This window comes from Hemiscyllium ocellatum, chromosome 7 (assembly GCF_020745735.1).
Source record: "Hemiscyllium ocellatum isolate sHemOce1 chromosome 7, sHemOce1.pat.X.cur, whole genome shotgun sequence".
NCBI lineage: Eukaryota > Metazoa > Chordata > Chondrichthyes > Orectolobiformes > Hemiscylliidae > Hemiscyllium > Hemiscyllium ocellatum.
In genome coordinates, this window is record NC_083407.1 from 16,956,545 (window position 1) to 16,983,226 (window position 26,682).

General features: G+C 40.8%; 1 protein-coding gene across 1 annotated transcript in view; it reads right to left on the reverse strand.

Moving 5' to 3' along the window:
• The window catches only part of LOC132817324 (contactin-associated protein-like 5), a 1,293,865-nt gene that overhangs the window by 551,651 nt on the left and 715,532 nt on the right, over positions 1–26,682 (reverse strand). Inside the window, exon 11 of the mRNA XM_060827734.1 lies at positions 25,331–25,437. Coding sequence (XP_060683717.1) covers positions 25,331–25,437 — 107 coding nt within the window. The remainder of the gene's footprint in view (positions 1–25,330; positions 25,438–26,682) is intronic.

A 26,682-nucleotide genomic window follows, 5' to 3' on the forward strand; every position in this document is an offset into this window, starting at 1 on the left:
ATTGAAAGATCTCATGCAAGAGGAAAGTGGACAGTAAATGGTAGAACTCTGAGAAGCATGATACAGAGGGATCTAGGTGTACAGGTTCACAGTTCACTGAAAGTGGCAACACAAGTATGAGTAGAGCATGCTTGCTTTTATCAGTCAGAGCAGCTGTACATAAACTTTATTTGGACCTTGTTTGAAATATTGCATATAGTTCTGGTTGCCACACTAGCAGAAGGATGTGGAAGCTTTGGAAAGAGTACAGAAACAGTCGACCAGGATGTTACCTGCTTTAGAGCATGTGGAAAGTTAAAAATCACACAACACCAGGTTATAGTCCAACAGGTTTAATTGGAAGCACTAGCTTTCAGAGCGACTCTCCTTCCACCTGATGAAGAAGCGTTGCACCGAAAGCTAGTGAACTTTCAAATAAACCTGTTGGACTATAACCTGGCGTTGTGTGATTTTTAACTTTGTACATCCCAGTCCAACACCGGTATCTCCAAATCATGACTACTATAGAGCATGTGAGGAGACATTGGGCAAACTCTGTTTGTTTTCACTTGAACTTCAAAGATAAAAGGCGACCTGATTCAAGTTTATAAAATTATGAGAGGCATGGATAGAAGGGAAAGTTGGGAGTTTTTCTCTCAGGGGTGAAATTTTAATCAATAAGGGACAGAGGTTTAAAGTAAAAGGGGGTAGGTTTACAGCAAATTTGAGAGGCTACTTTTTACATAAAGAGTCATTGTGCCTGGAACGCATTACCATAAGATAGTGGAAGTGGTTAAATAACAACATTTAACAGGGATCTTGATAGATACATGAATAGGAAGGACGAGAGGGATATGGCCTACAAGGGGGGATTAATTTAGAAATGCGTCAAGTGTCAGCACAGGCTTCATGGGCTGAAGGGCCTGCTCCTGTCCTGTTATTCATTTGTTGTGAAGACACAGGCTGGACTGATCAAATAGTGGTGTGGATCTTGGTGGTGAAAAGCAGGGATGTAAATCTCATACATATTTAATGGTGGGCAGCCTCAGCAAATTCTGTTGCCTTCTCATGCATTTTAAAATTAACACAATCATCAAGGAACATATTCTGAATCTGCAAATTACTGCTTAGGATTTATCAGTAAACCATCTCTAGGATAAGAAAAAAAACAATATATTCCAAACTGAACATTTCAGTAAAATGACTTAGCTTCCAGTAGACTGAGAAAATTAATTCCCTTTATCTGTTGATCACATGATAAATTATTTTAAAAAAACATGAATCAATGCCAAAGTTTCAGGTGCTCCATGATAAGAACATCGCAACAATTTCAATTTTTCTTGAGCATGCATTAATTCTACAATATGTGTTCACTTGCTGTGAGTCAGAGGCCTCTCTTTTAACTCAATGCCTGTCTTCCAATGAGATATTAACCCACAGACTAGAGTTTGGAAAGCTGAGAGGGGATCTGATTGAGGCGTATAAGATGATTAAAGGATTGGATACTCTGGAGGCAGGAAGCATGTTTCCGCTGTTGGGTGAGTCCCGAACCAGAGGACACAGTTTAAAAATAAGTGGGAGGCCATTTAGAACAGAGTTGAGGAGAAACTTCTTCACCCAGGGAGTGGTGGGTGTGTGAAATGCTCTGCTCTTGAAGGCTGTGGAGGCCAAGTCTCTGGATACTTTCTGGATACTTTCAAGAAAGAGTTGGATGGAGCTCTTAAGGGAATCAAGGGTTATGGGGATAAGGTAGGAACAGGATACTGATTGAGGATGATCAGCCATGCAAATAATGAATAGTGGTGCTGGCTCAAAGGGCAGAATGGCCTTCGCCTGCACCTATTGTCTATATTGCAGAATCAAGCAGCCAAAAATTCATGAGTAATTTTCATATAGAGAACAAGGTTCTACTATCATAAACAAAACAAAACTGTAGCTGCTGGAAATCTGAAAAAAAATAGAGATTGCTGAAGAAACTAAACAGTTCTTACAGCGTCTGTGGGGAGTCGAAAAGTGTGGCACTGGAAAAGCACAGCAGTTCAGTCAGCATCTGAGGAGCAGGAGAATCAACATTTCAGGCATAAGTCCTTCATGCGGATGCTGCCTAACCTTCTGTGCTTTTCCAGTGTTATACTTTTCAATTCTTATCTCCAGCATCTGCATTCCTCACTTTCTCCCGGCATTTGTGGGGATAAAACAGAGTTAACAGAGTCTGACAAAGTCACTTCAATCGAAACATCAACTCTGTTTTCTCTCCACAGATGCTGCCAGATGTGGTGAGTTTCTCCAGCATTTTCTATTATTGTTTGTCATGAATTGGGAGTTGACAAGGGGCATGCTGACATTGGATACACAGACACAAGATGGCCGCTGAGCCATAAATTAGTCACTAAGCACACAAGATGGCTGTTGAGCCATGGAAAAGTACAGATACTGCCTGAGGCTAATAGGATACCAACACAATGGACACAGATAATAGATAATTAATTTAAGGCAGGTGGGAGAGAGAATACACATCAGTAATGTCTACTGCACCACCCCCGCCCCGAAAGAGTCCAGCCATCAACTTCAATAGAAATGTTAACTACCTGCAACTGCTTGTTTACAAGCGTTAATACCCTAGATTTGCATTGATGGAAACAATCTTCCTACTCAGGAAGAACAACCACAACCAATTACTGCAGCAATGAACTTCTGCGTGGCTGCTGAAACTGACAATGACTCGGTAACATTCCTCTGAAACTGATAATGACTCTGTAATGTTTTCTGTAAACAAACCATGCTGCACAAACGAACACTCGATATCTAGACCGTTATACCAAGAAATATATAAACTATCGTGACGTGCGCTCCGAGGGTGAGAAAAGGCTGCAGCAGACAGCCGTGCTGCTGGACGTCTCTCTCTCTCTCTCTCTCCCAGGAACTCCAGTTTCTTTGGACAATAAACTTTGTCGTTGAATCCCGAATCTGACTCCGAGACTGGTGACTTTCCCAGAACAGTCGTTCTACTGTCTCTCAATTATAATTCTTGCCTTATTTCTCTCTAGAAGGACAAGGGCAATAGATACATCAGAACATCACCAGCTGCAAGTTCCCCTCCAAGCCTTTCACCACCCTGACTTGGAAATATATCACTATTCCTTCACTCAATCAAAATCCTGGAATCCCCTCCCTAAGGGCATTTAGGTCTACCCATAGTAGGTGGACTGCAATGGTTCAAGAAGGCAGCTCGCCACCACCTTCCCAAGGGCAACTAGGGATGTGCAAGAAATGCTGGCCCAGCCAATGATGCCTATATGTTGGGAGTGAATAAAAAAGTAACTAGTTGACTGGTCACTGGATCTCATTTTCTGCTTTTGGCTCTCTGCATAGATCAGCTGAATATGAATTGGAGCAGCTTTATTGTGCACTCACCTGAGTAGAGTGAAAAAGTTTACAACTTAGGTGCCATTTTAGGTACAAAGATACTTCAGTACAGATACTTAAGTACAGATTCTTTGGTATAAAAAATAGAAATGTTAAGAAATAAAAAGTCCAGCAAAGGAATAAACATACAATTAAAAAAAAGGAGCATGCAATTTATTATCCTTCTATCCCAATCCACACAACACTAGTCCATGCCAGACCTCACCTAGCTGCATAACAATTGCAATAACATCAATCGTCCATCATCTTTGTCCTATGTAAATATATGACAAGTCGTGTCAAGAAGAAAAGAGCAAATACTGATTTCTTGCACAAACTGATACGACCAATAACTGCACTGCAGAAAGTAATTCCATACGTTGTGAGGCATTTTCTAATATCTTGAAAGAGAAATGAGGGATTCTATAAATGTAAATTTGATCTTTTGGGTAAGAAACTTGAGGGCAGGGATGGTGCAGTGGCAATGTTCTGAGGACCTGGATAAGAATCCCACCATGGCAGAGGATGCATTCTGAATTCAACAAAAAAAATCAGGAGGTAAAAACTGCTAGCCTAATGGCAATCAAGCAACCATTGTCATCAAAACCCATGTGGGCCTTCATTCCCTTTCGAGGAGGAAACCTGCCATCCTTACCTGGTCAGGGGCACATGTGAATATGAACTACCATCTGGATAACTAGGGATGGATAGTAATGCTTTGTCTAACCAGTAGTGCCAATATCCTATGAATTATTTTGTAAACAGACTTTAGTTAGTCCATATTTGGGTACTCTGTGCGGTCCAGGTGGTCACACTACCAGACAGATATGGAGAGGTTACAGAAATAGTTTACAAGGATATTGGAGGGCATTAGCCATGAGGAGAGATTGGACAAACATGGTTTGTTGTCACTTGAACTTAAAGGATGAGAGTGACCTGATAGACAACTCCAAAACTACGAGAGATATGGATAGAATGGATAGTTGGAGTCTTTTTTCCCAAGGTAGAAATGTCAATTACTGTAATAGGGGACAAAGCTTTAAAAGAAAATGCTGTAGGTTTGAAGGAGATTAGATAAGATTTCCTACAATATGGAAACAGGCCCTTCGGACCAACAAGCCCACACCGACTGTCTGAAGAGTAACCCACCCAAAACTATTCCTTTACATTTACCCATTACTAGTGCACCTAATACTATGGACAACTTTGCATGACCAATCTACCTGCCCTGTACATCTTTGGACCATGGGAGGAAACCCACACAAACACAGGGAGAATGTACAAACTCCACACAGACAGCTGCCCAAGACAGGAATTGAACCCAGGACCCTGGCGCTGTGAGCCACTGTGCCAACCACTCTGAGAGGGAATTCTTTTAGACAGAAGTTGGTAAGAGCATGGAATACATTGTCAGAGACAGTGGTCAAGGGAGATACAACTGCAATATTTAGAAGGCATTTTGACAGATATAGCATAGTGCATACAGGCAATCGAGGAGTATGGATCCCATAGAGGCAAAAGGTTTTTATTTGAGATGGCATTGTGTGTTGGTGTAGTTTTGTTGGGCCAAAGGGCCTGTTCATGTGCTGTACTGTTCTTTGTTTTTAGTAGGTTGAGATGGGAGATACTGGGACTGGCACTAACGGAGGGTGAGGTGATGGGTCCAGAAACTGTGGAGAGGGTGTTAGATCCTGTTGGAGTGTGGGAGAAATCTTATCCCAAGGATAGAGGGGTTGCATCATGTCCAGCAGTAAAGGGGGAGTGCTGTGTCCCTGGACTGAGGGGGAAATGTGCGGTGCCAGAGTGCAAAGGCAAGTGTCACTTCAGCATCTCAGATATGTCAGGGTGAGAGGAGAGGTATTTGTGGCTCTCAGTGTAGGGAAGGGTAGATGGCCAGATCAATAGTTCGACCAGCTCTTGAACTATTTAACTTTTCCTAAGTAAATATTTACTAAACTGAGGAGAAACCCTTTTCCCTGATTTAAATGGATTCTTTTGGAAGGTCCCAGGCGTAAGGGGAATTGTCCATCGGAATCTTCAATTTCCCAAACAATTCCTTTGGAATATGATGTTCTGGGAATTCCACAAGGCCCCCATGTGCCACTCTCATCTGAACTTCAGAAGTATATGTCTGAGCATTGGGAGATCCGGGACTTTTATTGATGCAATGTAACTGCACGTCTTTGTTTTTCATGCTATGTTGGTGCATTGTGCAAATGGCACACAATATACTGTTCAACTGCATACGCACTGTGTTTCATTGGTTAATCATGTCAGTGACTACACTCCAAAATTTCTTCAATGGTTGGACTGTGCTTCAGGATTACCTGAGGTTGTGAAATCCTCTATCCAAATATCTTTCTTTCTGCCATAAAACATCATTGAGTCAGGGCACCACCATCTGCAAGTTTCCCCTTGGAGACTTGGAACTACATTGCTGTTCTTTCACCTCTGCTGTTGCAAAATCCTGAAACTCACTTGCTACCATAAGACCACAAGAAATATGAAGGCTCTCAAGACTGTTCCGCCTTTCAATTGGACTATGACTGACATTCCTCACTCCTCCCAGCATCCCTTGTGTCCTCACACCTCAAGGATGCAGGACCTGCAAGGATGAGGGGAGATCTAATTAAAACTTACAGAATGCTGAATGGCCTGAATCGATGTTGGGGAGATGTTTCCATTAGTAGGAGAGATCAGGACCTGAGGGGACAAACGTAGAGTAAAAGGAAGACCTTACAGAATGGAGATAAGGAGAAACATCTTCAGCGAGAGAGTGGTGAATCGATGGAATTCATTGCCATAGAAGGCTGTGGAGGCCAGGTCATTGAGTGTATTTAAGACGGAGATAGATAGGTTCTTGAGTATCAAAGGGATCAAGGGTTACAGGGAGAAAGCAGGAGAATGGAGTTGAGAAACTTATTAGCCATGATTGAATGGTGGAGCAGACTCAATGGGTTGAATGGTCTAATTTCTGCTCCTATGTTATGGAAGGCAGCTCTTCTTGAGAACAATTAGGGGTGAGCATAAATGCTGGCCTGGCCAGTGATGACCACAGCCAATGACAATTCTAAAGGTTTTTAAAAACTTGTTTGAATGAAGCAAATTGAATGCAAATGCAGTGAATGTAAATTGGATGGTTGAGCTTTCATGGTTCACCTTCTAATTGACAGTATTGATTATTCTGGAGCTGGATCACAACTGAGGTTGGGGGGGGGTGCGGGTGTAAGAAAGACAAATGCAAACATTGCTAACCATACCTTCAGGGTGCCAGGACTCAGCCAGCATGCGCCTCTCTCAGGTGGGCCTTTCAAGACGCAAAGTACTCACCAATAAAGTGGACTGTAGGTGCTCCCCTCCAGAACAAATTTGCTAGTGCCCTGGAGTGAGAATCTGAGTTTCTGCTACACCATATATTCCATGTGTTGGAGTCCACATCCACCCACAGCCTTGATTCCTTTTAAAGGACAGTATTCAGAGCAGGTTCTCTTGCATAGGTGACTGAAATCCCTTCACCCGAGCTTGGAGATGGGAAGGTGGGTTTAAGAGTCATGAATTTCAAAGTTTCTCCTGATTTATTACGGTTTCTGGCAATTTTCTAACCTTATGTGCCATAGTGGACCATAATGGTCCAGCCATTCAGCTTTTATTTCTCTCCTGCTTTGACTATTCCAGTTAAATATCATTGTTTTATTGATGGGACGCTCTTAACAATCCAGTTCAATTATCCATCTCATTTATAAAACACATGCTTATTTCTCCAAACAAAATTAAACCAAAATCAAAAATAAATTGCCTTGCAATTGTGTGTTACCCAGGGCCAAGCTTTTGCCTGTGAGAGCAAGTGTGGGTGTGGCTCTGATTCCCAGTTTGAGGCCATAGAGATTGGTTGACGCCCCATTACAACAACCTTTGAAAATGGCCATTTTTTTTTGTCTAGGGTTGGGGGAATGGCTGGGTCCCAAAGTAAAACGGAAGGTAAGCATAACTGAGGGACAGCAGCACTGTAGCCAAATTACAATTAAAGTTTTAAACAGAAATTTTCCTCACCAATCTTGCTCCCCAAGACTCTATGCTCCATCCATGCCAAAATATTGCCCTGACCAAATCCTTGTTGCCCCCTCTATCATGTGTACACTCTGGTAAAATCATGAGAGGCACAGATAAGGTGAAGAGCTAAGGTCTTTTCCCCAGGCTAGGGGAATCCAAAACTAGAGGTTTAAGATGAAAGGGGAAAGATGCACAAGGAACCTGACTGGCAACTATTTCACGCAGAAATTGGTGCATATATGGAATGAGCTGCCAGAGGGTGTGATAGAGGCAAGTACAATTATAACATTTAAAAGACCATTTAGACAGGTACATGGATAGGAAAGATTTAGAGGAAAATGCAGGCAAATAGAACTAGTTGAGTTAGGTAACCTGGTCAGCATGGACAAGTTGGGCTGAAGGGTCTGTTTCCATGTTGTTTGACTCTATATATACCAATCCCAATGGCTGCTTACACCCAAGATAATTGAATGCCAAATTATAATTTGCATCCACCATCCTTTCCCATTCAGTTTCCATGCCAATAGACCAACAAATTTCAAGGAAGTTTGAAAAAAAAGTATTCTCTGCATTGGCTTTCTCAAAATATACATTTGACCAACGGGTTATTGTTGATGACAAAAGTTCAGAATATATCATGGGTGTATTGCTCTGAAATTCTGGCATACAAAGTCAAGTCACTAATCATGCTCTCAGAAGTCTTACAGACACAGTTTGCAATCTTGAGATAGAAACATAGACAACCGAAGCAGGAGAAGGCCATTGAGCCCCTCGAGCCTGCTCCACCATCACGATCATGGTTGATTGCCTAACTCAGTAACCTCATCCTGCTTTCTTCCCATAACCTTTGATCCCATTTACCCCAAATGCTATAATAAGAGCTGCCTCTTGAATACATTCAATGTTTTGGCATCAACTGCTTCCTGTGGTAATGAATTCCACAGACTCACCACTCTTTGGGTGAAGAAATGTCTCCTTATTTCCATCCTAAATGGTCCTCAGACTGTGTCCCCTGGTTCTGGACACGCTCACCATCGGGAACAGCCTCCCTGCATCAAGATCCCCCCTCATTCGCCTGAACTCCAGTGAAAACAATCCTAACCTTGTCACCTCTTCTCATACCATAGTTCTTTTAATATTCTCTTAATTGCTTTTTCAAAAGAACAAATGAGTTGTGACATCAGGTGCAACTTTATCACATCAAGCTTTCTTCCAAGTCGATTTGTTCTGAATGGGCCCTTTCCAACTCAACTTATTCTAAGCATGCAGCCTTCTAACTGAATGAAATAAAATAAGACCTTCTCCAAGCTGGTCACTGGTCACACTGTCCCACAGGGTCTACAGGAATACACAGTTATAACAGTCATGTGCTTCCTAGGAGGCATTGTTAAAAATAGTCTGCAAAATCCATTGTGAACTTTCAATGATCTCTTTCAAAGAAAGCACTCTAAGTATATTTACAAAGTTTCTTTTACCAATCTTTCAAAACATAAGTCTCTCAAGCAAAATTAAATATCAAGCACCTTCACGACAATTTAAGTTTTCAATTACCTATATAAGCAAACATTTCATTGAAGTGCATAAGACTCAATGTCAACAAATATCTCACTTAAGTGATTAATACCTTGTGTCAACAGACATCTAACTTAGACACTTAATCCCTTCTCTCAACAAACACTTCCATTGAGTAAGACATTGGAGATGTCCAGCAATAGGCACTCCATTGTGAAAATCATTGTTTGGGAAGTTAGACAGGCAGCACAGCACCAGTCCCATAATCCTTTGTACGGACAGACACTCTGAAACAGCTGATACTTCTGTTAAAGTCAACTTTTCTTCCACTTATCCACATTTGTTTACACCCAAGAAGCATTTCACAATCCCGGAAGGTACCTTATCTCTACCAAAGGTATTCCAGAACTAGATTTAAAGGGGTATCTTCCATCTCCAAAAGGTAGTATATATAAAATATTCCTCTAGACTTCACCCCTCATATCCCTCACTTCTTCTCAGCTTGCCACACTAACCATGTCCCACTATGTGACCTAATGCCTTCTACCTAGTATCTATGGCCCTTCACGTCTCTGTGCCAACTTAATGACTGCTCCCATCCACCACCCTTTCCAAATTCATTTCAAGTCACTCACAAGAACTCATGTGTAAAACAATTGCTATATTATTATAAGTTCTATATTGCAGACTACACTCAATTAATGAAGGCACTCATTCATAATTACACATCTTGTCTCATATTGACACTTGAAAAATTGAACAGATGTGTCTAGTTTATGCACGTTGTACTGGCACTCTTCCCCACTGGTGACAGTGTCAACAGGACCTGATGGATGACCGTCCTCTCCTCCTGCAACTATCCACGGAGCCCCAAAGTATATGTGACACACATCCTTCAAACCTCACTAGAACCTTGTGCCAAAGTTTATACCATATGGGTACCTCAGGGCTCCAAAGAGGTACCCATATTATCCAAACGTTATGCACTAACAACAGACCTACTCTTATAATCTCTACCTACCAATGTCTCCAAAATCAGATTTCAATTGAATAGCTGGGTCTGGATGGAGGGATGTGAGAGACAGAGTATGAGCGAATGCAAATAAGTGTGCATGTGGGGTGTGTGAGAATGTTGCTGTTGTGTGAGATAATGTGAGAGAGTGAGTGTGTGTGTAATTGTGGGTGAGAGAGTGTGTATGATGATGTGTGTGCAATATGGGTGGGTGTTAATGAGAAACGATGCATGTGTGTATATTGATGGGTATGAGAGACTGTGTGGTTGCAAGTGTGTGAGAATATGTGTGTGTGTGTGTGTGTGTGTGTGTGTGTGTGTGTGTGTGTGTGTGTGTGTGTGTGTGTGTGTGTGTGTGTGTGTGTGTGTGTGTGTGTACACATGTGAGATACTTTGTACTGTGTTAGAGTCTATATGTGTGTGTGAGTGCACATGTGAGAGGTGATTGCATGCAAAGGGGTGCATGGGCACCCTGAGACTGAGAGAGAGAGACACACACACACACAAAGACACACACAAAGGCACACACACACACAAACATAGTCTCCCTTCCCTCCCTTCCCTAAAACCTCTCCACACTGGACTGGGAAAGGAGGAAAGCCTTGGCTGAAATCTGCTTCTGAACCTACCTTTTGTGTGAATTCTGCTGAAGCCAACTCGGAGTGTGCACCACCACAGACAAATGCACAATGAATTAAACTCAACCTCATTCATCACCGTACTCTCCTCTATCCTTGTGACCAGAATTTGGGACTTAATCTGCCTCTCTGAAAAGGCAAAACCACAGTTAGCTTGACTACTTGGCTGCCTTTTAAACGGCCATTTTTATTGATTACTCATCTTTTAAAATGATGAATTTATTGTTTTGATGTTGATTTCTTTTGCTCAGCAGGCTTTTGTTTATATTCCTCAACTTTTCTTTTGATTAATGTTGCACCTAACTCAATCTCAGGTAACTGATCCCGGGTTCCTTGCTGAAAGAAACGAGAGACTCACAAAAAGTCTGATTGCTTTTTGGAGGGCTGATGAAAAGGGTTCTTTTTTATTCCAGCACAACTGGGAAATGCTGGAATGCTCATTATGTCTGTTAACACTGTTGACACTGAAACAAAGGTCAGCGACCTTTTGTCAAGCATCCAAATGCCATCCTCTCGCCACATGTTGCCTGGCCTGCTGAGTAACTGCAGCATTTTCTGTTTAGATCCAGATTTTCAATAACTGTGGTACTTTATTTCTATTGTATGTGCCAGGCTGCAGATGTGTAAGTGTGGCATGATTCAACTTAAAATGGGAAAATATGCATCACTCAGTGCAAAGTCTAATTATAGAGTCATAGAGATGTATACACAGAAATGACCCTTCCATCCAACTTGCCCATGCCAACCAGCTATCTTAAACTAATCTAGTCCCATTTGCCAACATTTGGCCCATATCCCTCTTAACCCTTCCTATTCATATACCTACCCAGATGCCTTTTAAATGTTAAAAATCACACAACACCAGGTTATAGTCCAACAGGTTTAATTGGAAGCACTAGCTTTTGAAGCGCCGCTCCTTCATCAGGTGGTTGTGACACAACCTGGTGTTGTGTGATGCCAGTCCAACACCGGCATCTCCAAATCATGATTACTAACGACACCTTTTAAATGTTGTAATTGTACCAGCCTCCACCACTTCCTCCGGCAGCTCATTCCATACACACATCACCCTCTGTTTGAAAAAGGGTACTCCAGAGAAAGCTCTTCAATCTTTCCATTCTCAAATTAAACCTACATCTTCTAGTTCTGGACTCCCCCACCCAAGGGAAAAGACCTTGATTATTTATCCTATCCATGCCCCTCATGATTTTATAATCCTTTTTAAGGTCACTCCTCAGCCTTCAATGTTCCAGGGAAAATGGCCCCAGTCTATTCAGAGTCTCCCTATAGTGCAAACCCTCTATCCCCAGGAACATCCTTTCAAGTTTCACAACTTTCTTCCGAAAGCAGACTGACCAGAACTGAATGCAGCATTCCAAAAGTGGCCTAACCAATATCCTGTACAGCTGCAACATGACCTCCAAACTCCTTCACTCAATGCATTGACAAATAAAGACAAGTGTAAAAATGCCTTCTTCATGTTTCTATCTTTTGCATGTTATTGTCTAGGGAGGTGATGACCCAGTGGTATTATCACAAGACTATTAATCCAGAGACCCTGGTAATGCTCTGGGGAACCAGATCCAAATACTTTCACAGCAGATGATAGAATTTAATACATTTCAGTGGAAAAATCCATCTGGTTCAGTAATGTCTTTCAGGGAAGGAAACTGCTGTCCTTGCCTGGTCTGGTCTACATATGACTCGTGCTCAAGGCAATTAGGGATGGGGAATAAATACTTGCCCAGCCAGTGATGCCCTCATCTCAGGACCTAGTTCAATAAACCAGAGTTGGTTTCACAATATGAATAACCAAGTTGTGTGTAATTAACTGACAACGCAGTGGTTATAAATTGCATCATTTGAATCATGAGTTTTTGACAGGATTTATATACATAGAAGCATGAAGTACAAACGTTAAGACGTTTTGCTAAACGTACACATAATAACTTATGGGGAATGGATGCAGTGTGGTGAGAGGGAACGCAGGGTTTTGGACGTGAGAAAAAAATGGGAAGCATGATTTTTCATGCTTTCCAAGATAATTTCTCTCCTAGTCCTTGTTAAAAGTAACTTCTTTGCTGCTGGAATTGACTTCACTGAAGTGAGCCATAATTGCTCTTCCTGAGTCAACCCACACAGTATACTCCCTAATGAATGCTGCAGCACCCTTTACCCTATTATCCCTGAAATAATAAGGCGATTCGTTCTGTCATTGAACTCTCACTCTTCAGACTTGCTATTTTACCACCTTTGGCCTTTCCTTTAAAAGCTTCTTTCAAACCAACCTTTTCAATTATCCAGTTCATGCTGCACTCTGAATGTTCTTGCCTCCCACTCATCCACTCCCACACCAGAGAAGCAATTACATGGTCCTTTATACTGCAGTGATGGGTGAGAGTGGAGGGAAGTGGTGAGGTGGGGGGAAGGGGTGGCTTTCAACATTTCTGTGACTGTTTCTTTCTGTTAAAAACTTGGACTTAAGTTTATATGGTGCCAAAACACTTTGCAATCAGTGAAGTGCTTCTCAATGTAGTCATTGCTCTAATGTTGAAAATGGTGCGGCCAAATTGCACATTGAAGTTCCTACAAACAGCAAGGTAAAAAATGAGCCACAAATCACAGTGTTCTTCTGCTGATGACAAATAGACACCACGGATATTTCTTTAGCTCCTCTCCAAAATAGGGCTATAAGATAATTCACTAGAGAGGCCAAACAGTGCTTTCATGTAATGTATCTGTGAAAAGAACATAGAAACATCAAAACGTGGAGGAGGAGTAGGCCATTCAGCCCTTTGAGCCGGTTCTAACATTCAGTGTGACAGGAATATTCTTCATGAGACAGAAGGCCTGTTTCAATGAAGCGTGCAACACGATGTACCTAAAAATGAGGTGTCAACTCGGTGAAACTACTAAACAGGACTACATGCGAAACAGCATAAGCAGCAAGTGACAGAGCTAAGTGACCCCAAAACTAACAGATGAGATCGAAGCTCTGCAGTCTTGCCACATCCAGTCGTGAATGGTGGTGAACAATTAAACAATTGACTGGAGGAAGAGGCTCCACAAACATCCCCATCTTCAATGACTGAAGAACACAGCACATCAGTGCAAAAGATAAGGCAGTCGCATTAATCTTCAACCAGAAGTGCCAAGTGGATGGTCCATCTTGGCCTCCTCTTGAAGTAGTCTCCAGCATCAAAGTTTCCAGTCTTCAACAAATTTGATTCACTCCACCTGATACATTTCTAATAGGGCTTTAACTCCAGTGAGTGTCTCAACCTCGACTGCTCTGTCATTGAGTTCCCAGATACCTATCCATCAGGTGAAAAAGTTAATCTTCAACTCCTCTCGAACCATTTCATCAGTCACTTTAAACCTATGTGTCTAGTTATTAACTTTTCTGCCATGGAAAATGTGTATTTCCTTTCCATTCTATCTACTTCCTTTTTTTAATGTATCAGTTCAATGTCTCCTCATTATCCTCTGCCCAAAGAAAACAATGGAGTGAATGAGTGAGCGAGCAAGTGAATGGATGAATGAAAGAAAGACATTTTCCAGCTCTGGGAATATCTGAATAAACTTTCTAGTGTGACCACTTCCAACATGTATATGGTGTTAAAGCTGTAGTCTAAATAAACCAAGCTCTTAATTCAGCTTGATCAGGAAATTGTCACCCAGATATAACACTTCACTCCGGGTCAATATTCAGAGAAAGGAAGCAGGGAATAGAGTAGAGTATCAGACCGAAGAACTCAAGCTCACAATTTCATTATCTGTCTCAAAACTGCATTCATCAAAATCTCAGCAGTTACTGCAAGGGACAGGTCAGACCAACACAAATCAAGTAATGAAAGACCATCAATACGATGGTCAAGAAAGTATAATAATGCCTCTACTTTCTTGGGAGACTAAGAAAATTCAGCATGCACAAGGTCTCCTACTAATTTGTATAGATGGACTAAAGAAACAATCCTATCTGGATGCATGATTTGCAAATGCTTTTTCTGAGACCACAAGTAACTACAGTGAGTCAAGAATACAGCCCAGTCCATCACACAAACCAGCCTTCCATCCAATGACTCCATTTGTACTTCCTGCTGTCTCAGGAAAGCAACCAACGGAATCAAAAACCCCTCCTACCGCAGCTATCATCGCTTGCACTCTCTTCTGTCATGCAGATGAAATAAAAGTTTGAATACAAGTATGAACAGATTCAAGAACACTTTTTTCTCCACTGTCATCAGTCTTTTTAACAGACCTCTCAAATGTTAATGTTGATCTCTCTCTCTCTCTGCACCTTCTCTGCGGCTGTAACACAGTGCTCTGCACTCTATTCTGCTACCCTGATGCAGTTTGTATTAAGACCGATTTGGAGATGCCGGTGTTGGACTGGGGTGTACAAAGTTAAAAATCACACAACACCAGGTTATAGACCAATAGGTTTAATTGGAAGCACACTAGCTTTCGGAGCGACGCTCCTTCATCAGAAGATTGCACATATCGACACAGACATCAGACATAATCACCTGATGAAGGAGCGTCGCTCTGAAAGCTAGTGTGCTTCTAATTAAACCTGTTGGACTATAACTTGGTGTTGTGCCATTTTTAACTTTGTATTAAGACCATAAGACATAGGAGCAGAAATTAGGCCATTTAGCCCATCAAGTCTGTTTCACCATTCAATCACGACTGATAAGTTTCTTAACCACATTATTCCATTTTCTTCCCATTACCCTGAATCTCCTTTACAATGAAGAACCTATCTATCTCTGTCTTAAAAATACTCATTGACCGAGCCTCCAAAACCTTCTCTGGCAGTGAATTTATGCTGATGCCATAATGTTAGAACAAACTCTGCCTGAGATCTCGAAAAAAATGTCAGAGTAAGATACAAGTTGATATATAGAGAGAGAACTAGAGAGAAAAAGAAGAATAACGTATTGAAGGGGGAGATATAGAAATACAATTACAAGAACAGGAAGTATTTTATTTGCGTGTAATATCATGTGATATTAGCTAGTAAGTGGTAATTAAGTTGAACAAAGGTCTGCCATATGCTATGATCAATTATAATTTAAAACAAGATTTATATTCACATGGTAGTTCATAACCTCCCTAAGAAACATCTTAAATGAAAGCAGCAGTAAGAATACAGTTAAAACAAGAAGAATTTTTTTATAATGTATTTCACTTTAAAAACAAGTTAGTCAGCTTGTCCCATGTTTAGAAGGGTTATTGTACGACTTGTCTGTCCACAATAGAAATATAATTCAAATCTCCTTCAACAATTGGGAACTGATTACATTCTCCTGCCCAGCACCAGAAAGGAGAAGCCACAAGCATCACTCTGTGAACTCAACAATATGTGAAGGTTGATAATCGAATTGAGTAATGGTCACATGATTCTTATGAAACATAATCTAGCATTTGTGCGTTTTTTAAATGTGCTCTTGGGATGTGGACATTGCTGGCTGGACTAGCATTGTACATTCCTAAGTGGATCATGACCTCCCTCCTTGAGCAACAAATCATCATCAGGGACTATGGACATACATACATTGTTGCTAGGAGAGTTGTTCTAGGATTTTAACCCAGCAACCCTGAAGTATCAGTGATACAACTTCCACATCAGGAGCATGTGTGACTTGGAGGGTGGTTGGAGGTGGTTGTTCTTCCCTGGTTCTGCTGCCTTTGTCTATTTAGAAGGGATTGGTCACAAGATTAGATAAAGGCAACAGGTTCAGAAGTTGCTGCCAAGCAGCTGGTGAGTTACTGTAATGTATTTTGTGCATCGTATGCACCACTGTGACAGTGCATATGGTAGACAGAACAATGTTAGAACATAGAACAGTACAGCACAGAACAGGCCCTTCAGCCCACGATGTTGTGCTGACCACTGATCCTCATGTATGCACCCTCAAATTTCTGTGACCATATGCATGTCCAGTAGTCTCTTAAATGTCCCCAGTGACCTTGCTTCCACAACTGCTGCTGGCAATGCATTCCATGTTCTCACAACTCTCTGCGCAAAGAACCCGCCTCTGACATACCTTCTATACTTTTCTCCAATCAGCTTAAAACTATGATCCCTCATGTTAGTCATTTCTGCCCCGGGAAAGAGTCCCTGGCTATTGACTCTATCTATGCCTCCCATTATCTTGTATACCTCAATTAGGTCCCCTCTCCTCCTCCTTTTCTGCAATGAAAAAAGTCCGAGCTCAGTCAACCTCTCTTCATAAGATAAGCCCTCCAGTCCAGGCAGCATCCTGGTAAACCGCCTCAGAACCCTCTCCAAAGCATCCACATCTTTCCTACAATGGGTCGACCAGAACTGGACGCAGTATTGCAAGTGTTGAAGATGCCAGTCAAGCTGGTTGCTTATCCTGGAGGATATCCAGCTTCTTCATGCTGTAAGAACTACATTCATCCAGGCAATTTGAGAATATTCCACACTCCTGACTTGTCTCTTGCAGATGGTGGACGGGCTCTAGGGGACAGGAGATGAGCTAATCACTGCAGAATTCCAAGTCTCTTACCTGCTTTAGTAGCTGCAGTGTTTATATGGTGAGTTCAATTCCATTTCTGGCCAACTGGTACCACCAGGATGTTGATAATGGGGGATTCAGTGATGGTAATGTCATTGGCTGTTAAGGCACAGTGGCGAGATTCTGTCTGGTTGGAGATGGTCATCGCTTGACATTTCTGCGGTGTGCATGTTATGTGCCATTTGTCAACATCAGACTGGATACTGTCCTGGTCTTGCTTCATTTGGACATGGGTTGCTTCACTGTCTGAAAATGTATTAATGGTGCCAAACATTGTACAATTCAACGAACTTCTCCACCTCTGACCTCATGATGGAAGGAGGATTGTTGATGAAACAGCGGAAAGTGGTTGGGGCACTACATTAACAAACTCCTGCAGAAATTAAAAATCACACAACACCAGGTTATAGTTGGACAGGTTAAATTGGAAACATTAGCTTTTGGAGCGCTACTCCTTCATCAGGTAGTCATGGTCCACAACCATCTGAAGGAACAATGCTCCAAAAGCTAGTGTTTCCAGTTAAACCTGTTGGACTATAACCTGGTGTTGCGTGATTTTTAACTTTGTACACTCCAATCCAACACCGGCATCTCTGAGTCATGACAGCCATCCTGCAGAGATGTCCTGGTGCTTCAATGATTGGCCTCCAACAACTACAAGCCCTTTTTTATGCCAGATCCCATCACAGTTTTTTCTCTGATTACAAAGTACTTCAGTTCTGCTAGGGCTCTTTGATACCACTGGCAATCGCTCTCACTTTTGGAGGTTAAATCTTTTGTCCATGTTTGAATCAAAGTTATAATGAGGTAAGTACCCAGGCAGCTCTACTAAAAATCAATCTGCAGCTTAGTGCTGAAACATTATATTAACTGATAGCATTATTAATGACCCCTTCCATCGTTCTTCTGATGACAAAGTCCGGAATGGTAATTGCCTGGATTGGATTTGTCCTGCTTTTGGTGTATTGTACATAACTGAGCAATTTCCACATTGTCAGGTAGATGCCAGTGTTGTAACTGTACTGGAAGAGCCCGGCGAGGGCTGCTGTAATTTCTCAAGTACAAGTCTTCAATACCATTGCTGGAACATTGTCAGAGCCCATAGCCTTAGCAATATCACTGTCTAAGTCTTTGTTGATATCATGGATTGAATGAAATTTGATAAAGGCTGGCATCTGTGATGCTGAGAATGCAGGAGGGGGATGAAACAGCAAATTTGTGTCAGTCCACCAGTAAAAGCTAATGTTTAATACCTTGTGACAAAATTATTCAAAAATGATTAATTCCTGTGAATTGAAATCATTGTTGTCATAGAATCCCGACAGTGCAGAAAGAGGCCATTCAGCCCATCAAGTCTGCACTGACTCTTCAACGAGCATGCCACCCAGACCGAGCCCTCTACCCTTGCCCCATAACCCCTCTTTCACCATAGCTAACCCATCTAATCAGCACAGCCCTCGATACAATGGGAAATTTAGCATGGAAAAAGTGAGTACTATAGCTGATGGAGATTAGAGCCAAGAGTATGGTGCTGGAAAAGCACAGCGGGTCAGGCAGCATCTGAGGAGTAGGAAAATCAACGTTTCTGACAAAAGCCCATGGCCAATCCACCTAACCTGCACATCTTTGTGGGAGGACACTAGAGCATCCAGAGGAAATCATGCAGACTCCAGGAGAATATACAAACTCCATACAGATGGTCACCCAAATGGAATCACACCTGGGTTCCTGGTGCTAAGAGGCAACAGTGCTAACCAGCGTGCCACTGTGCCTCACATTTGTTAGATATCATGGAGCCATTTAATAGAATCAAACAACTTAGAAGGAAGCCTTACATATCATCTGCCTGCACTGGATCTATGAAGAAAATGTGAACTAATTCACTTTTCAAAGTTATTACTGCATCTGCGTCCACCACCCTTTCAGCCAATGCATTTCAGACACAAAAATATAAGATGAGAAAATGAAAATTAAAATGTCTGTCTGGATGTTGTCAAAATTTATTGGCTAAGACATCAATTGGTCTTCAAATAGGGTTATAACGTATTCATCATTTTTTCACCTGGAGACCCACCTTGGTTTACTATTCTGACCCAAATATTGGCATCTACTTTAAAAAAAGTATGTAATCATCACGACGCAAGTATACCAAATATCATCAGATTTTCAAGTCCTGAAAATGGAACCTGAACTTTCAACTTACTGCTCCTGATAGGACAGTACCAACAGTTCGACACTGTTGCAAACAGAGTCATGCTGATTTAAGGTTCCAGGTTGCTTTCAGACAAACCATAACCAAACCAATTCTGAACAATCATTTGGTCTTGAAACGTTGAATCTGTTTCTCTCTCCACAAACTCTGCCTGACCTGCTTCGATTTTTCAGCGCTTTATATTTTTGTTTCAATACAATAATGCTTCTAATTATGGCTCACAACTGACTAACCTATTTAAACTTGAGTGAAATTATTAACAAAATAACTCTTACAGCTCTTATTACAGTACCAGCAAATCACAAATTCAAATCAATAGATTTCAAGAGCATGGAAAGCTTAGAATACATATACATAAATAAATATAATGTTTTTATTTAAATCAGTTCCATTACTTTTTAATTCAGAATACAAAGGTCTGATATATTTTGAAAACTTTCCATCATGAGTAATTCATTAAAATCCTCAGGTTTAATAATTAACTCAATTGTTCATATAATTAAATATATTAGTGTAGAATTTTGAGCACTTCAGTATGGCACTGAAATGCTGCCATATAATTTTAGTGCAATTTTGCTGTGATACCTGTATCTGTATTGAGATGCACGTGCCACATAATTTGTTCAAGTTTTGTTGACAACAAAATGAATCATTGCTTTTGTTTGCTTAGATGACTTCTCATAGATGTCAACCATTACTTGATTGTTCCAATCTCACTTCCCTGGGTCATACAGTCATAGCGTCATAGAGATGGAAACAGAGCCTTTGATCCAACTCGTTCATGCCAAACAGATATCCTAATCTAATCTAGTCCGACTTGCCAGCACTTGGCCCATATCCCTCTGAACATTTCTTATTCATATACCCATTCAGATTCGTTTTAAATGCTGAATTGTATCTGCCTTTACCACATCCTCTGGCAACTCATTCCATACAGGCACCACCTTCTGCTTGAAAAAATGTTGCCCCTTAGGTCCCTGTCTTTCCCCTCTCACCCTAAACCTATGCCCTCTAGTTCTGGACTCCCCACCGCAGGGAAAAGACCTTGTCTACTTATCCTATCTGTGTCTCTCATGATTTTATAAACCTCTATAACGTCACCCCTCAGCCTCTGACACTCCAGGGAAAATAGCCCAGCCTATTCAACCTCTCTGCGTTGCTCAAATCCTTCAACCCTGGCAACACCCTTGTAAATCTTTTCTGAACCCTTTCAAGTTTCACAACATTCTTTTGATAGGAGGGAGACCAGAATTGCATGCAGTATTCCTAACTAATGCCCTTTACAGCCACAACATGACTCCCAACTCCTATACTCAATACTCCGACCAATAAAGGAAAGCATATAAATGCCTTCTTCACTAGTCTATCTACCTGTGACTCTACTTTCAAGGAACAATGAGACTGCACTCAAAGATCCCTTACCATTAAGTGGATAAGTTCTATTCTGATTTGCTATTCAAAAATGCAGCACCTCGTGTTTATCTAAATTAAACTCCTTCTGCCACTCCTCAGCCCATTGGCCCATCTCATCAAGATCCCATTGTACTCTGAGGTAACCTTCTTTGCTGCCCACTACACCAACAATTTTGGTGTCATCAACAAACTTACTGACTATACCTCCTATGTTCACATAGGAGGAATATAGTCAAATGGTCAGAAGACTGTGAGTCCAAGAACCACTCCAGAAACATAAACACCATGATCTAGGTTGGCACACTGTGACTGGAAGACCGTCAACTAATGAAAGACTCTTTTTGGTCTGTCCAAAACCTGTTGGTTGTTCAGTGTAAAGAGTTGACCTGAACTAACTGTTGCAGGCCGGGCCATTCCAATATCCAGGATTACGTGCTCAGGGATGCATAACAGTCTGGGAGAGCTGTTGCCAAGGCACAATGGGGGAAAAAAAAACACCATTTAAGGTCTTTCTGCCAATGTATAACAAGTGACTTTTCAGTTGTCAGAGATGCCTCAAAATATATGTAAATACATGAGTTGAAAATACCTTTGTTTTTGCAATTGCAGGGAAGCCCTGAAGAACATTAAGTTTCAGTGCCTTTTTTACCCTCTCCAAAGCCTGCATGGAATTGTTTAATATTTTTTGTACGAATATAGATAATTTTTAGGAATACAGTATATTTGTGCCAATAAAAACGTTCTGCCAGTGTCAGTGAAACTGTGGAAAAGATCGGAAAAAACATCAACAGTTTAATATTTTGTTTTTTTTTCTGTGCAAAGTCTTGATTAAGAACCTTGTAAATGATTATAATTCATGAATAAAGCATATTTTTGAAATTGAAAACAGTACGGGACTGTCCAAGTGCTGCACTGTCAGAGCTGCCATCCCTCAGATGGGATGATAAATCAAGGGTTTGTAAGACCTTCCAGTTTGGTAAGAGATCCTTCAGCACTATTTTGAAGAAGATAAAGGTCAAAATTTATCATTTAATTGACATCTGACAGATTATCTGGTTGCCAGTGCATTGATGCAACTGGGAGGCTCCTGTGTGCAAATATGTGCTGCATTTTCAACTTTTCAACATTCAAAACTGGATTTTGTTGGCTGTTAAGTGACTTAAGGTTGCCTTGTGAGATTGTGATAAATGCTAAATGAATGCAGGAGTTCTTCCTGCGTGAATCTCAAAAGCTAAAAAAACAACACTGCAAAACACAGTAATTTTGAATCATAGCAAGGGATGTCTCACCCCAAATTACTTGTGAAATATTAGTTATGAAGATTCCCACTTGAATCTTGCTCCAGATTGGCTCTGCATTTGTGTGTGCGTAAAACCAGATTAAATTAGTAGAGGCAGCATCCCAGTGAACAGCTTGTGTGTACTGGCTAGGCAGAGTGTTCCTAGAAAACTCTGTGACCATAAAGAAAACATCAAGGCTGTGACATTCAAATATAGTTGTGCAAGCATATTGACAACATTCTACTCAAGGAACTGGAATCAACACCTCACTCCAGGCTTCCAAATTCATTCATTCATTCATTCACAAAACATTAATTAACACTGCAAAAACTGACTAAAAAAAAAATTAATGCCAGAAATATACATAATGAAATGGTGCAGAAAAACTAATATTGTGAGCCAGAATTAGGGGAGGCGATGGCCTAGTAGAATCATTGCTGGATTGTTAACCCAGAGACCCAGATTGTGTTCTGGGGACCCAGTTTCAAATCCTGCCATGTCAGATGATGGAATTTGAATTCAATGAAAATTTGGAATTAAGAGTCTCTTGATGACCATGCATCCACTGTCGATTGTCAAGAAAAACCCATCTGGTTCACTAATGTCCTTTCGGGAAGAAAACTGCCATCCTTACCTGGTCTAACCTTCATGTGACTCCAGACCCACAGAAAGATGGTTGACTCTTAACTGCTCCCTGGGCAATAAATGTTGGCTCAGCCATCCACGCCATCATCCCATGAATGAAAAAAAAAGGTCCTGAGAGGCTGGGTCACAAAAATCTGTACAATTTTGTTGGGACAGGACTGATGTGAGATGAGAGGAGTGAGCACTGCGATTAAATTAATCAATACTAAATTATATTCCCTGATCAATCATACTTTAACTTTCGTTTTTTTCCACAAGTGATAATGGTATTACCAATACTTTGGTTGCTTTGAAAGCAATAGACGTGCTTCAAGTGACTGATGGAGCTAGTTGATTTTTTTTGAGAGGATTTCTGTTCTTTAATATCAGGAAAGCTATTGTTTTATGAACATTATTAAAGTGGGAAATAGGTGACTGAGTGAGAATTTGACCACAGCATACACAAAAGCAATGTAACTGCATTAAAGATACTGCAGCATATTAGAAAGGATGATCGTAAAAGTATATGGAGATAGGAGGATTACAATAGATAGTTCCAGTTATCGACCAATGTACTGATACAGGCACAGTGAGCCTCTGTGTGGTAGCGTAATTTATATGATTTAATCATAAAACATGATGTTGTGATATTAGGACAAGGAGATACAGATTCAATTTGTTGGAATGGTAAACTTAATTCTTCACACAGAGTGAACACGGTTAACAATGTGGAAGACCTTGGAAGGTCTTAGCCAACATCGCAATGCTGGAAAAGAGTGACTGGTGAGCTCCTAAGTTCTCTCTGAATAAATTAGTAGAAATACAATGTATGGACTTGCCACATTTCTGAGCACACTGGTTCTGTGTGAACGAATTACTGCCTGGTTAACTATCAGAGAAGAAGACTGAGGTTCTCAACCATTTTGGGTTTTAATGTCACAGGTTACGGTTAATGAGGAAATACATACCTGTGTTATTTAGCAAAGATTTAGATTCAATGTTAGGATGTTTGAATTTTCTGCTGAGGATTACTTACTCTTTGACCAAGTTGTTAGGCTTATGTAGAAAGGTGCATTAACTGCCAACCTAAGAGTTGAACAAGTTTAGGAGCTTGGGTGTACCTCTCCTTACAAGAGGTAACTTGGATAATGGAGCACATGATCAGAATTTCGTCTGTTGTTCCCTGAAATTGCTCCAGCTGTTTCTTTTAATCAGTTTTATTTTGTCTCTCAGGGCATAGGGAATTGGTTCTTTGCTTTCTGAGGCAGCATCTACTCTTATTGATTCAAGTCTATAACAATTAATAGGTTAGTTATGCTAAGCCTTTGGGCCACTGGTCTCCAATGGGCAACATTGTATTAGCTCTAATGTCTCGTTTCACCTTGCAGAGTGAAATAGAATTTTTGTACTTTCCCCTTCAATATTATTGTCTGTCTGTCACAACATATTAGCCAGGGACCTTTAGTATAAAAGACCCACACAGCAAAACGAATAGTTCAAAGGTCTACCAGATACTCCACTGTTCCCATTTCTTTGCACCATTAGTTAAACTTTGATAAAAAGGGAGGAACTGCAGAGTGTGTAGTAATATCACACAAAATGTTGCAACGGTGCAATGGGTTTGTACGTTAGGTTTACCTTACATGAGGATCAATGGTTGGCACAACATCGTGGGCTGAAGGGCCTGTTCTGTGCTGTACTGTTCTATGTTCTATGAAAGTATATGAACACTACCATAGTGTCGCAAATTTACAAGCATTAAAAAGGAAAACCTTTCAATGAGCTGTCTCACATAGTGCAATGCCTTTTCAGATATGCAACCTCGCCATTAAATCACCAAAAACTACGCAAGCACAAAAGCTTTGTTAAGCAATAAAATACCTTTGCAGTGTAACCATTGCTATAGTTTAAATATATCTCTGAGCTGTAAGGAACAGACAGATACCTGAAAGGTATCCTTGATTCCAAGATCTAGGACTCCAAGATCGTAAGCTCAGAAATTCCTTACCCAAAACTAAGTGTCTTTCAATCTCTCTCACCTCCTTTAAGATGTATCTTTCAACATTTCCCCTTGAGTAACCTTTCAGTTATCAGCCCTACTGTCTTCTTAAATTAAGTGTTCTTCAGTGTCAATGTTTACTGGGTAACGCTCCTGTGAAATGATTTTGGATTTTTTATTATCTCCAAGGCATTATATAAACACAAACTGTTATTGTTGTTGATTACATCCGTGGTGAAACACACAGAGAGTAGATGGTTCCCAGTTGTCCTTTCAAACGTGTTGCAGAGACTGCCTGGATGGACAAGCTGCCGTCCTTTCAGCATGAGGTACAAATTCAATGTTGAGTTCCAGCTGCTTCATTGAATTTTCCAGTTCATTTGATGCAGTGAGCATGTTATCAGATAGCAACATTGTATGAAACATCTACTAAAGAAAACAAATGAACCTTTACCTGACAGCAGGAAGAGAAAGGAACGATACTTCAAGGATGTATCTTCTTCGTGATCAGAATTCAATCCATTCAATTAGAATTGGAAAATGTGAATCACAGTTGTTCGAATCAAAACACAATTTAAAGTACATTAACTGTTCTTTATGCATACGAAAGCCAAACGCTGCAACTTCATATGTGCAGAGGTAATTAAGGGACACTTACAGCTGTGACAAGTTTCTCCTGTATAGCCAGTCCCGGCGCAGTCACAGTAAAAGGTACTCCAGGATTGAGAGCATTCCCCACCATGCTCACAGTAATTCGGTAAGCACCTGGAATTACAAGAGTTGACATTAAGGAGGTTCAATCTTGGTTACAACAGTGGCACAAGTATCAGAACAAGTCCTACTGGAAAACCAGATAATTTAAACAGAGAACACACTAGATGCTCTGACTGGTAAAATAAAGGTAAAATCACGCAACACCAGGTTATAGTCCAACAGGTTTATTTGGAAGCACTAGCGTTCAGAGCACTGCTCCTTCATCCACAGCTACCTGATGAAGGAGCACCGCTCTGAAAGCTAGTGATACCAAATAAACCTGTTGGACAATAACCTGATATTGTGTGATTTTTAACTTTGTCCACCCCAGTACAACACCAGCTCCTCCACATCATGGTAAAAGAAAGATAACATTGGACAGCATCATGGAAACATCAGTTGTCTTTCAAATTATCCAAGATTTTATATTGTCCAGAGTTTGAGTCAAAACATTTGATTTAACTTCATGAAAAGTATACGCTATTTTCAGATTTAAAGTTGTGAAACAACAAGAAAACTTTGTTCATAAAATTTACTCCAGGTTTTGCTCAGAAATTAACAGTTTTTGAATGGTTCACAATAATCTGTAAATTGACGAGATACTTGGAGGGAAGTTGAGATAGCCCTATGATTGTGAAGTGCTGTCTGCTGGCTGATTTGGTGCTGTTCCATTGTCATCTTACACTTCTCACACACATTTTTTTCACAAACTTTGTCAGAGAAGTGAACTCAAGTAATCATTGGCAACCTAACTTTGGAGTCTTAGAATCAAAAAGACATACAGTTAGCGAGTTTTGAGAAGATTTGTAAACTCAGGTTGAGGTTCTGAATGTAGGTTTGCTCGCTGAGCTGGAAGACTCATTTTTGGAGTGCCATACTGGGTAACATCATCAGTCAGCTTCATCCGGAGGCTCACTGATGATGTTATCTAGTAGGGTGACAAAACGTCTGAAACTGAACCTTCCAGCTCAGTGAGCAAACCTACATCCAGACAAACAGTTTTTCAGGCCCATTGCATCTGCATCTGTCATCAAATATCCACCCATTATAACCCCATTTTCCAGCATTTTGCCTTGTATGTGGTGTCATTTCCAGAACTCATCCAAATATTTCTCATGAGTCTCTTCCATTCCCTCTTCCACCCTTTTCAGCAATAAGTCTCAGATACCACAATGCTCTGGATGATTTTTTTTTCCTCCAACTAATTCCCCCCTAAACCTCCTGCTCCTTACCTTCAAACTGTGCCCCAAGGTTATT